This window comes from Typopeltis vanoorti, chromosome 13, assembly GCF_054136105.1.
Source record: "Typopeltis vanoorti isolate ZY-2024b chromosome 13, IOZ_Tvanoo_1.0, whole genome shotgun sequence".
Classification (NCBI taxonomy): domain Eukaryota; kingdom Metazoa; phylum Arthropoda; class Arachnida; order Uropygi; family Thelyphonidae; genus Typopeltis; species Typopeltis vanoorti.
In genome coordinates, this window is record NC_143561.1 from 115,026,101 (window position 1) to 115,040,420 (window position 14,320).

At 34.0% G+C, this 14,320-nt stretch overlaps 1 protein-coding gene across 1 annotated transcript in view; it reads right to left on the bottom strand.

Annotated features, from left to right (window-relative positions):
• Positions 1-2,389: 2,389 nt before the first annotated feature.
• Positions 2,390-14,320, bottom strand: part of LOC150100483 (mitochondrial intermediate peptidase) — a 225,233-nt gene continuing 213,302 nt past the window's right edge. The window contains exons 14-15 of the mRNA XM_090402664.1: positions 9,616-9,811; positions 2,390-2,707 (exon numbers count right to left, since the gene is read on the bottom strand). Coding sequence (XP_090258790.1) covers positions 2,634-2,707; positions 9,616-9,811 — 270 coding nt within the window. The 3' untranslated portion in view covers positions 2,390-2,633. The remainder of the gene's footprint in view (positions 2,708-9,615; positions 9,812-14,320) is intronic.

Here is a 14,320-nt window from a genome sequence, read left to right on the forward strand (position 1 = left end):
TGGTTGTGAAACATGGTTGACAACAAAGGAAATAATATAAAATTTATCACATATGAAAGAAAAGTACTGCAAAAAGTTTTTGGACCATCTTACGATCAAAATACTGCACTGTATGAACAAAGACATAATGAGAAACTGCAAAACCTGTTTCAAAGACCTAACATCCTATCATTTATAAAAAGCAACAGAATTGAGTGGTTTAGTCATGTTTGGAGAGAAAATGACCAGTTAATCAAAGAAGTACTTACAATTAAAATTGACAAGAAAAGACCGATAGGAAGACCCCGAGCATGATAGACATATATGAGATAATGAGAGACTTAAAACAGCTGGACGAACACTTTACACCAGATGTAGCTTATGACAGTGATTGATGCAGAAAACTATTGATGGCAACATTAGACCTAAATGGTCCATTAAGCTGAAGATGTACTGCATTAAGCTGCAAACACTAAAAGCTACCAACATAAAAAAAAAGTATGTACAGTGTATAAATCACTTTTAAGTCTTTAAATGTAAGAATAGTTGCATACCATTCAGTTTACTGTGATTTCATTAATTCTACAGTTACCTTTTAACTGTGTTTTAGCTATTAAGTTAAACTTTTAATTTAATAACTAAACTATTAATGTAAGTAAATACATTAACTGAATTTTAATTAACAATAATGGAAAGATCATGCTATATTTCATTTTTTAATTGATTATTACTATTATTCTCTTTTTATATAGCAATCTAACACATCTAGCAGTGCTGAGAATGGATGATAATACAAGGGCCATCTGTCATGAGTGTTCTCTTTTGGAAACTTGAGTTTTATTCATTTATTGACATGATATGAAAGGGATGCATAATCATTATTCTAAAGAGTTTTAATCACCAAGCTAATCACCACCACCACCATCATCAAATTCCCAATAAGTATCCTCAAGGGATGTACAGAATAGTAAGATTCACTACATAAAGTTCACTACATAAGTGAACATTATTACTAACTTTATGGCAACAATTTTCCTCCAAAGTAGTCTGTTACTTGTCAAGACTGCAATATTATCAGATATTATATTTCGGTCTTCTTAGACACATCTAACACCAATCCAACTAGATCTTCCTCTGGGTCTTTTTCTCTGCTATTATGATATTATGATTCTGTTAAAGTACCATACTACCTTAGACTAGCTGTAGTCACAGATTTCTGAATGCTAACAATGTCAAATTCCTTTCTTCTATATATTTTTTAATATGATTTTTAATGATTCTACCACAGGATATCTGTTCACTCCCACAATTTTATTTTTCAAACTCACATATCTTTTGGTCTCTAGTCTTTGAAACAGTTTTAAGAATTTTAACTAATTTTTTTCTTATTCCTTAAACATTTCTTCAAATGGCTCCAACTACTAGCTTTGCTCATTCAGCTGTGTATTTCAATATTTAATTTATCATCTTTGCTAAAAATTATGTTAAAAATAACTTTTTTTTTTTTTATTTGTTCTATAGATCCACTATTCAGGACAATTGATATTTTCCATGTTCAAGCCTATTTTCAGTTTTTGTCTATTTTAAAAGCCCTTTAAAATCTCCTCTTCCAAATAACGACTATGATTTCTAGTTCTTAAATACATACATGTTTTATAAATCCAACAAGTCTTCCCAGGTTTTTAAATACATTCAAAAAATAATGTCCTTAATAAATTAAAGACTTAATTCTGTATGTTAGTCAAGTAGATAATAGTTTAATATCCGACGTTTCACTGACTAATATCTGTCAGCATTTTTCAAAAGATACACTGGAAAGCAATAGAAAGTAACAAAAACTAGGAAACTAACCGACAATTCTAAAAATTATGTAAAGTTATCACTGTGCGTGATACAATGATATAATATGCATGCCGCAAGTACAACATTTTATTTGTTGAGAAATTTATTGTAATTTTCATGAAAGTTCATTTCTTTTTGGTTAAATAATCTGATTAGAGTTTTCCATATATGGAAAACAATGATATAATTAGAGTTTTTCAAACTCTAATTAGAGAATTCAAACTCTAAAAGAAAAGTGTCTAACTTTGAAACAGTTTCAGATCAGTAAAATACTGAAAAAAAAAAAGCACTCATGATAATGTAATTAATTACTTCTTTAAGTAGTGCAACACTTACGCAACTCAAGCAAGGTAGGTGATGAACTTCCATATTTTACCACTTTCAGATCTTTCAGTAACAATTTGTTTTCCCCATGAAAAATGAATATAAATTGTTTTCAATTTATTTGAGATTTTGTGATGAAATAAGTGGAGTGCTTAATTCTGGTCTAACTCTTGAAAATCTGCAAGTTTTAATTAAATGTCTTTGACACATGGAAACAGAAGTCTTTGCAGACTGTACCCAAATCTCACGAATTTTATCTTTATTATGATACAGAATTTAGGATAAGTCATTAAAGAACTTAACAATTTATGTTACTTACAAAACACAAAGCAGACATATGGTAATTATGTATTCAAACATTTTTTTTGTTAAAGTATGCATATATAATATTTACAATGATTTCCCGCAAATTCTGTGCTACTTACAACAAAAAGAAAAATTCGAGCATTTAATAACACTTGAACAATGGCTGTATTCTAAATCTTGACTCATCTATTACCATCAATATCTTTCATGAGTGCTTCACATAATGAACTTGCATTAAGTTCTTTACCAAGAAAATCTGTCAAATAAAAATAAATTTCTTGAAAAGTCACATTGAAGAAATTTCATATTTCAATATCTTATCTGTTGTTTTTGCAAACTTTTTTTTTTAAATAAATAAAATTTAAATACTGTATGCAGTGTGCCTATTAGGTAATGAGATTGATTTTTTATAGGTCAGTCCTTTGAATAAAAGTAACACACATGTTTATAGTTTTGACCATTAGGGTGTGTTTCAATTGCAGGTGCAACTTTTGAGTTGGGTGATGCAGCAGTTTTCATGTGCGACCATTGAAGTAAGCGTGTGCGTGGAGCATGTCAGAAATTTCACCATGGGGCAAAGAGCTATGATAAAATTTTACTGTAAATTAGGAAAAAACTACTGCAAAAGTGTACCAAGACCTAAAAAAAAGTTTATGGCAATGACTGTCTGAGCCATGCACAGGTGTTCCACTGGTTTTCAACATCTGAAGAGGAGGGGGGAGATCCTGGAGGATGAACCAAGCTATGGACAACCAATTTCTGCACAGACAAATGAAAGCTAAGGAAATTGTTGCCCACGACAGGCAAATAACTACTAGGTGTACAGCTTGATGTCGATAAGGAAATAGCCAGATTAATCTTAAAAAGAGATTTGCACAAGGGGACGATTTGTTCAAGGTTTGTGCTGCACACATTGACACATGAACAGAGAAAGCACTGGGTTGCATGTTGTCAAAATTTCATCCATGCAGTTGATCAAGATTGTTGTGTGTTGCAAAGAATTGTCACCGGTGATGAAAGTTGGTGCTGACAGTTTGATCCAGAAATGAAATGCCAGAGCATTAAATTGCATGGAATGTCTTCTCCTGCGAAAGAAAAAAAGTCAGGTTGCAAAAATCACATGTCAAGACAATGGTCGTTTTTTCCCCTACGCTGCTAGATTTATCCACCATGAATTTGTTCCTGGGGGGGCACCACAGTGAACAGTCAGTATTATTTAGGAGTAATGCAATGTCTGTATGTGACATATCAGGAAAGAACTGTTATACAACAACTGGTTTCTGTTGCACGACAACATGGCCATGCACTTTGGCTCCTGCACACTTTTTCCTCTTCCCAAAGATTAAATGTGCCTTGAATGAGGAGTGCTTCAGTGATGGTGAGGATATTGTGTCAACCAATCCAAATGAATGTTGTCATTTGTCATGAGTTGCTTTTTTTGTTTTCTGAGTTTCATCTGTTTTGTGTGCATGAAGTGTAAACTGACATGGTAGACAAGTTTTTATATATACTACAGACAAGTTTTTAATATAGAATTTTTGATAAATTTATAATATGCCCATATTTATTGGAAACAGTATTGGTCAAAGGAGATAAGACTTGTCCTGCTCTTCCAAATTTTACACCTTTGAGTAATTTAAATATACCAACCAAATACAGCTTCTCCTTGATTATTGTTTTCTAATATACAGTACCAGGCTTTAATATAAAGCACCAGGCATAGACAACATTCAAAAAGAACTTCTGGAAAAAGGGGTAGAAAGCATAATAAATTACCTAAAGAAACTGTTCAACAAAATCCTAAAAAAAAAAAATCAAAGTTACCAACAGAATAGAGAACAAGCTAGATCATACCCATCCACAAAAAAGATGTCAGATCCTGCACTAACTGTAGACCTATCACCCTTCTAAGCCACTGCTATAAAATATTCATTAGTATTCTTCAAAGCAGAGTTAAACATTCCTATGAAGAACAGATGGAAGAAGAGCAAATGGGATTTAGAAATAGGAGAAGCACAATAGATGTAATTTTCATATTAAATAGAGATTGGCAGATCTTATGAGAGACAAAAATAAAAAAAAACTCTACTGCTGTTTTACTTTTGAGTTTGAGTCAAGCTTTTGACTCAAAAACAGAAGCAAACCCATGAAACTTCTAGGAAACAGAGGGTGTTCGACAAATACCTATTAAATTCTATCAAGAATTACTATTCAGAAACACAAGCAACAGTGAAATACAAAAACATAGAAAGAGATCAAACAAAAAATTAAAAAAGGAGTTATGCAAGACTGCCCATTGTCACCATATTCATTCAACCTGTACCTAAAAAAAGTAGTAGACAAAGGACTACAGATGTGTGAAGGCATAACTGTAAATGGAAGACATATAACACATTTAAAGTATGCTGACAACATAGTTATCATTACAGACAGCCATGAAAAATTAGAAAATATCCTGACCAAGCTGCATCAAACAAGTAACAAATATGATATGAAAATCAATTTTAGTAAAACAAAACTAATGGTAATAGGAAGAAAGAGGGAAGAAATCCAAATGAAACTAGGAAACAATAATATAGAACAAGTAAAGCAATTCAATTACCTAGGGTCAATGATCGCTGAAGATCTAGACTATTTCGAAACCATAAAATACAGAATCAATAATGGATGGATAACAATGGGCAGACTACAAAAAATATGGAACAATAAAAGATTAAGCATAGAACTCAAAGATATATAAAACAGTGATAAATCCCCCACAGTACTTTATGGCTTAGAATGTGGGATCTTAATTAAAATAAGAAATGGATGAACTCAATGCTTTTGAAATGAAATGCCTAAGAAAAATCGATAGAACAAACTGGACAGAAAGAAAAACAAATGAAAAAGTCAGAGAATAACTTAAATTTAAAGAAACCATAATTACAGCACTAAAAAAGAGCAAACTAAGCTGATTTGGACATGTTTCAAGAATGAACCAGAAAGGCTACCAAACATATTATTAAATGGAAGAATTGAAAGACAGTCCCAGCAGAGGAAGACCAAGAAAGAAATGGACTGACAACATTAAAGAAAGGACCCACTTAAACTCCATAATAGAACTTCATAAAAAGACAGCAGACAGAAAGAAATGGCAAAAATTTGTCTTTGAGGAACTCAACCTGCCATGAGCAGAAGAGAAGAAGAAGAGAATATTTTCTCTTCTTTTTAATATACAGTATATTAAAACAAACACACTGTCTCTCCCCCCCACCCCACTCTGTGCAGATTTGGTTACAATTAATTGATAAATTAAAGTATTCAAAGTTATCCTATAATTAACTGCATTGCAATTAAGATGAGCACTGATGCGCTATACACTCTTAAAACTTTCATATATACATAAAAGTGCAATCATATGGTCAAATTGATGTGAATTTTGTAGAGCGGGTTGCATAAGCCATGACAGCACACACCTAACTGAAATAGGCACGCGACACCACTGATTATACGCTCATGAGCCAACAGAAGCTGTTCTGAGGCCTTCTGAACCAACTAGATAGAATAATTTCCCAGAGGTCCAAGACCAGCAAGGCACTGATGTCAACCTGTGTGCTGCATTTCACACAGTCCTATAAATATTTCATGGGAATCAAATCAGGAGAATTAAATGGATAGGTATGGAATGCTAAATGAAAGGACCCAGTGATGTCTATGAGAACAATCCTCATACCAGGATACCGCCACCACTGGCTCATTTTTGACCAACCATGCTCTTTATCCCATGCCTGCACAATGCAAGCCTTGTAATATGGGGTATTGTCCTAATGAAAGAGCCAAGATCTATCAGGCAACAATATCACCATGTAAGGCAATACCCAGTCCAAAACAATTCTCAGGTAAGAATTAGTAGTCAAGGTGTATTCAATAAGAATGAAAGAACCCAGTGATATTCATGAGAACAATCCTCATACCAGGATGCCACCACTACTACTGGCCCATTTTTCGCCAACCATGCAGTCTGGTTGGCCATAAAGATGCTGTGTGGTAACATTTTGGAAGTTGTAATCCTTGAGGATTTTGTAAGGAAGGCTGTTTCAGAGAATAGAGTAGAATGAAAGAGGAGAGGAGTAGAAGGTCAGATTCAGTGGGATAGCAAATGAACTGGAAATGGATGTTGGTCAGTTGCTACTTGTGCAATTAAAGACTTTATGAAATGTGAAGGAATGGTGAATGCCCATTCAATGGAATTGCATCTATCAAAAGTACCTATAAAGAAAATAAGACAGAACTGAACTATCAGTAAGAGAGCAGCAGGAGTGTTTGTGAGAGAGGAATCATTAATTTGTGAGTGTCAAGAATTTTCAGTTGGTGTGTTACTCCAAATATAAGGATAGTATCTAAAGTAGGATGGATTTGGGGTTTGTACAAGGAAAAGAAATATCTCAAAAAGAACAGGACAGCAAAGTTTTTGTAGAATGAGCTGAGGAACTGTGGATGTACCGTGTTTGTGCCAGGAAAGACCCAAGAAGAGACATCTGACAGCAATTTGGTTATTATCAAATATTCAAGAATGTGAAACGAGTTAGATTTTTTTGTTTCAAAATAGAAACCATGACACTATTTTGTTCAATGGAGTGCATTGCCATCATATGGATAGGGTTTGAGGTTGGTGAGAGGGGGTTATTTACATGCAGGAGAAAGATAGTAGATAACAGAACAGTCCTGAGGCACTCCTGGAATGATAAAGAAATCTGGAGAGAGAGAGAGCTATCCACCATGCAGTGAATGATGAGAGAGAAAATATGGCTATTCAATTACAGAAAGTAAAGGCAGACCATAGGATAACAATTTGCTGAGCATCTTTTCTATGCAAAATCCTCTCAAATGACCAGAGGTGGGTAATGTATGGCAGGAATATCTGCTGGATCAAGAGTGGCAGAATATACAGTAGCGGTCACTAATTAACTGGCCTCTAGATAGAGAAGAGTTTGATTGCTAATGGTCTTCCCTGTTATTTCGGTAAAGACTGAGGTGAGGGTAATAGGTACACAGTTTAATGGTAGACTTCTTTTATTTATTTTTTTGGGGGGGGGGGATGTAATGAACATAAGCTTACTTTGATGATATCACTGGATGTGTCTTGATTATCTATTGAGATAAAGTTGGAGAAGATGCTGAATCAGCTTGGTCTTTAGTAGTTGTTATATGATAGTGCCACTGGATGCAAGAGAGAGAGAGAGAAAGAGAGGTGAAAGTGCAGATGGAAAGAAATTCACCCAACTATTTGCTAAGGCACAACTGCAATTTGTACATGAGATTTCTGCATTTATCATTTCAAAGTCAGATTTGGATTTGTTAATGGTTATTTTACTCACATCGTGGCTCACAATGAATTTGTAATGGAAAGGTTCCCACTGAAAGAAAACGCAATGTCAGAAGAATCTACCTTGTTAAAAATGCAAGCCTCCCAAGAAGCAGCAACTCTAGGAAAGAATAAAAAACAGCCTTAACAAAGAAAATGTAGTCCATTGATTCTAAACACAATGGACCACAATAATAAAATAAAAATTACTGTCAGCTATGTCAACATATATGCCTGCAGTCAATGAAAAATAAAACTTTTAGATAACATTACAAATTGTATTAATGAAGCTATGACTAGATTATTATTATTATTATTTTTTTTTTTTTTAAATCATTTGAATGCACCAAGGCGATATAATAAGCTACTTGCACAAATCTGAGCCTGATAATCCCATTATCAATGTCATTAATTGCTACCTACTTGGTTATTGCTAAATTGCTAAATACTTGGTTATCAAATTGAACAATATCAGCAAGATACTGTATTACTGATATTATTTAATTAAAAAAAAACTATACAGTTCAAAAACTACTTTACAGAATCTTCAATTAGAAGACAGCTGCTTAGGACAGCATCCTCTAACCAATAGGGTGTGGGTTCAAATTCCAGCATTGGTATGGACATTTGTGAATGTCTTCAGGCAGGAGATGAATTTCACTACTTGTTGTGAGACTATCACCTTGTTTATTGAGGGTCTGAAGTAGACTTGAAAAGGCTCCATGTTTGGTCTCAAGAGTATGATTTTCAACCATGGTACTATGTATGAAAAGCTATCTTCATGGGTGAGATTCACATAAAGAGGCAGGTGATTATCTTTATTCTTGAGGTAATTTAATTTTTTGACTTTGATGTGTATAATACAAAAGTGTGTCAAGATGATATTACCTTGTATGAGTAAAACATGACCATATAAATATTTAATTCAGTTATTTGATTATAGACAGTCCTCAAACTTACAGTAAAAAAGTTATGTTCCACCAAACTTAAGTAACTTGAATTTTACCCTCTCACCCATTAATCACATCTCATTGTTTACATGTGTACTACATGTATGTGGTAGCATGCATCCTAATAAATGTATAAATAGTGTGAGAAATAAGAAAAAAAATTAATTTAGCTGTTAAACCTTTCATATGGAATTATCAAGAGATGACTAAATGCAGTAGCTTTTTTTCTCTCTTCATAATGCTCTAGATAACAGCTAAAAGCATCACCTATTCCTTTTTAGACTTTTAAGACCATGAGACATAAGGATAATTTCTGTGTGTGTCACTGTGGATGGCTCCTCCCTTGCTTTGAGCTTTGCCACCAATGCAGAAGTGACTTAGGACACTTTCTTATCACCCACTCTCTTTCTCCTGTATGCAACTGACCTACTCTCAATCACCAATAATCCAATTCACAGTTTTGCAGATACTACTACTATTTTTCCGTCCTACTTATTTGACAAATCATGCAGTGCTCAGACATCCCAAGCTTCATCTACAACAGTGTCTTAAAAACTGATCTATGTACTATCCTTTAATGTGATGAGGACAATCTTCTCTTCTGCAATGTTAAAAATATCAGAAAGAACATTTCTTTTATATTATTTCTTATATATTATTTCATATTAGAAGGAGAAATATAACTTGCCATTCCTAAACTATAAATAGACCTAAGTTTCTTCAAAAAATTAAAACTTCACCAGTATGGTTTCAAGACTATTAAAACTAGGATTTTAAATAATTTTTCTGTATCATTTATATCATATTATTATATACAGCATGATAAAAAAATGATTTAATTTATGAACCAGTATTTATTAAAAATATCACCTTTTATTAACAAATTAGGTTGTTTGGAGCCACCATGTGCAAGTACTTCCTTTCGATATTGCATACCAGCATTTCTACTAAAGGGATCATCTTTAAAACACTGCTGCCAAATCCATGATGCCACAGCACGACACATAACATATGAATAGTATTTTGCACCATATCCAACTAGATGACCAAATCTAAGTTGCCAAGCCTGAAATAAAATGCTAAAATTTATTATGTTGCATAGATCAATCAACATACTGTTCTTCAGGCTGAAAAGTAAAGATGTACAATGGTCTCTGCATAATGTGATATTACTTACCATAATTTTTCATTTAGAACATATTTAAAAAAATAAACAAATAAATCTTGGTCAAATCTGGGTTTTTAACTATGTTTTTCTGAGGCATCCCACCCTCAGAAAAACAGATTTTGGCTTGGGAATAAAGTACAGAAAGAGATGACAAGTCACAGAATAGCAGAGATATTAAACAGAATGTGCAGTCAATGTATTTTTTAAGTCTCTAAATTCTGATTTTTTTTTCATTACATACTAGGCAGGTTTTTGAATCAAGTAAGGACATTTAAATATCTAGGAAGTGTGATTAGCAGCAGTGGAAGATGTACAAGTGACATAAAAGCAAGAATAGTAATGAGAAGAGATGCCTTTAATAGAAAATGGAATTTATTCAGAAGTAAAATGAATAGAAATTTAAAGAAAATACAATAAAATGTTATGTGTGGAGATGCAGCTGAAACCTGGACATTAAGGAAAGAAGAAATCGAAATTTTGGAAAGCTTCGAGATGTGGATTTGGAGAAGGATGGAAAAAATAAAATGGACAGATAAAATAAATAATAAAGAGGTCTTAAAAAGAGTAGAGGAAGAAAGGAATCTGTTAAAAAGGATAAAAAGAAGAAAGGGAAATTGGACTGGACATATCCTGAGAGGAAATGGAATAATCAGAGATGCCATTGAAGGAAAAATAGAAGGAAAAAGACCTAGAGGAAGAGTGAGGAAAACAATGCTAAATGACATGCTGAATGGAGACAGATACACAACCTTGAAAGAGAAGGCTTAGAACAGAAGAAAGTGGAAGGAAAGTTTTTGCACTAAAAGAAGAACCTGCTCAATTGTAGAATACTTAAGAAGGCAGGTTTTTATTTCAGTAACCCAAAGAGAATGAACAAATCTTCAATTTAAAAAAAAAAAAAATTTTTATATTCTAAAACATTTGAGCACTTTTTATTATTAAAAGAGAACTTTTTATGATTCATTATAATTCTATGAATTGGTAAACTGTTCACCTAAATTATGATGTACCATGGAAATGAAAAAGCAATGATAGCAAACCTATAGTAAACCTGTTTCAAACATAAGCAAAGCATTTAAAAATTTATGGATCTGAATTAAAATTTTGTATGACTGAATAACCTGAAATAAGTGAACATGCAGCTGTTCTGCATGTTCACTTATTTAATTCTGTTCTGCATGTTCTGATTTAATGTTTTTTTTTTTTTTTTCCTTTTTTTAATTAAAATGCAATAGATAGTTGTGTGTGTTAACTGTTTTGCTTACTAAGCAGGTTTCCAAAAAATACATCAGTAAAAATTTTTGTTTCAGCTTAAGTTTTTTCCTTTAAAATGTAATTTATGTGTTTATTTTAACATATGGGGTGCTTAAGGGTCAAAGCTGTATAACTGAGAGGAGACCTCCACATAGCCTTTAAAGGAATGCGGAGAACCGACCAGGGCTTCTGACCTAATGTCCAATCCTCACCTTCTCGTGGTGCACCCTGTTGGGTATCTACTTTGATACTGAACGAACGAGGATGGGCTGGCAATTTGGGATTTAGCCGACCAAATTGTATTCTTATTGGTTAAACCAAAATAAAAAATGATGGTACAACATGACAAAATTTCATGCCGGCTGGGGCGTCGCCCGGTTAAACAAGGCCCCCGTTGTTTTCGCCAGGGAACCAGGGCGAACAGCGAAAAGTCAGCTACTGGAACAAATCTGAAAACAAACCCCAACTCAACATCACCAGAGTTAAAGATCGGTACTATCAACGTAAGAAGCCTGAATGGCAAAGAAATGGAGCTAGCTGAGGAATTAGATAAGTACCAGATCGACATAATAGGGGTGACTGAAACAAAAAAGACCAAAACTGGTGAGATCTTTCTGAGCAATAAATACAAAATGTTATATTCAGGCAATAACAATCAAGGAAAAGAAGGAGTAGCCATAGTATTCAACACAAAATACGAGGCTAATCTTCTTGAATGGCAGTCAGTCTCAAGTAGAGTAATGTGGGCAAATATGAGAATGGGGAACTGGACAATGAGACTTATTTGTGCCTATGGTCCCACAGAAGGCTCTACTAAGGTAGAAGTGGAGGAATTTTTTGAGGCTTTAGAAAAAGCAACTGACACAATGAAAAAGGAAAAGTTGGTCCTTGTTGGGGATCTAAATAGTAGAGTAGGAAATGATTGTGAGACATACAAAAATATTTTGGGAAAATTTGGAGAAAAGAGCAAAGCTAATAATAATGGCAAATATCTGTTGGATTTCTGCTCAGGACATGGACTGGTTATTACTAACACCATGTTCCAACATAAAAATGTGCACAAATTCACATGGAGAGAAGAGGCTAGGAATAAGAAAAGTCTCATTGACTATGTTATTGTTGATAGTGATGTTTTCTCCCTGGTGCAGGACACCAGAGTGTACAGAGGATTTGAAATTGGAAGTGATCACTATTTAGTCTTGAGCAGGATAAAATTGAATTTCATATTGAAAAGAATAACATGTAAGAAAGTTTTAAAGCGAATAAAAGTTGAGCAGCTCTCAGATGTAAACTGTAGACTAAAATACAGAAATATTATTGAAAAGAAAATGAAAGAGTTTGAGAACAGGAATCAAACCTTGGAGATTCAGTGGCAAACTCTGAAGGAAACATTGATTGATTCTGCCAGAGAGGCATGTGGTGAGGTTGTGTGCAAAGATAAAAAAATCAGAACTCCCTGGTGGACACAGGAAGTTAAAGAGGCAGTGAAGGAAAAGAAGAAAGCATATCAAAAGTTCCTGGCAAATAAGTCAGCTTTTACTCTTACAGAATACAGAGACAAATGTAAGAAAGCTAAACAGTGTGTAAAACTAGCTAAACAAAAGTCATGGGAGGACTTTGGCAAGAATATAGAAAATAAATATCAAGAAGGTGGCAAAATATTCTGGAGGTTGTTGAAGAAGCTTAGGAATGGAGGAAAGAGTGCTGTAAAAGGAATTAGAGATGATAAAGGTGAAATGAAAACAGGAGAAAAAGATATCCTTGAAGTATGGAGTAATTACTTTGAAAAACTGCTAAATGAAACAAGCAGTGATGACAGCACAGTGATAAAAAACACTGACCAGGCATGCAGTCAGGAATACATATCCATACCTGAAGTAGAAAAAGCCATCAAAGGCTTGAAATGTGGAAAGGCAGCAGGAGTAGATGATATTAAACCAGAAATGCTGAAGTATGGTGGTATAAGAGTCTTACAGTGGCTGCACTGCATAGTTCAGAAAGCCTGGACAGAGGGACGAATTCCTGATGATTGGAGTAGAGCTCTCATAGTACCCATATATAAAAAGGGAAATAAAACTGAATGTGAGAATTACAGAGGTATTTCCCTACTGAGTGTTCCTGGCAAGATCTATGCAAGTATACTTGAGAAACGGTTGAGAAGAATTGTGGAAGAAAAGCTTGGTGAAGAACAAGCTGGATTCAGGCCAAATAGAGGCTGTCAGGATCAGATCTTCACTTTACGACAAATAGTCGAGAAAGCATGGGAATATAACAAAGATCTGTATTTAAGTTTTGTTGATTTGGAAAAGGCATATGACAAGGTGCCAAGAGAGAAGCTATTCAATACGCTGCAGTTATATGGTGTCAATGGGGCATTATATCAAGCAATACTTAGTCTGTATTTGAGTTGTGAGTCAGCAGTTAGAATTGAAGGAAGTACAGGAAGATGGTTTAATGTTAAATCTGGTGTGAGACAAGGATGTACATTATCCCCTCTGTTATTCATTATCTATATGGATCACATTATGAAGGAATGTGGTATTAAACCTGATATCAAAATTGGAGATGTTAATGTCAGCTCTTTGCTTTATGCGGATGATGTTATACTTCTAAATAAATCCGCTACAAGTCTGCAAGATTCTCTGACTAAATTGAATAGCTGTTGTAATAGATATGGTATGAAGGTCAGCAATAAAAAGACAAAGACAATGAAAATAGGCAGAATCATTGAAAATGTCAACTGTGTTGTGAATGGAGAACCTGTGGAACAAGTAAAACATTTTAGCTACTTAGGCACAATTTTTACTGAAGATGGTAAACTAAATATAGAAATAGATAACAGAATCAGCAAAGCTGGTATCGTGGGAAGTCAATTGAATAAATTCATATGGAATAAGAAAGAAATTAGTCGGAACACTAAATTAGCTGTATACAAAACTGTGTTCAAACCAATTTTAACTTATGGATCTGAGAGCTGGGTCAGAAGTAAAACACTTGACCAAAGACTAGAGACCGCAGATATGAGAGTCCTGAGAAAGATTAGAGGCGTGAACAGATGGCATCAATGGCAATATCATATTAAAAATGAGGATATTAGGAAAGAACTTGACATTGTCAGCATCCAGGAATGCGTTAGCAGAGCTAATCTCAGAT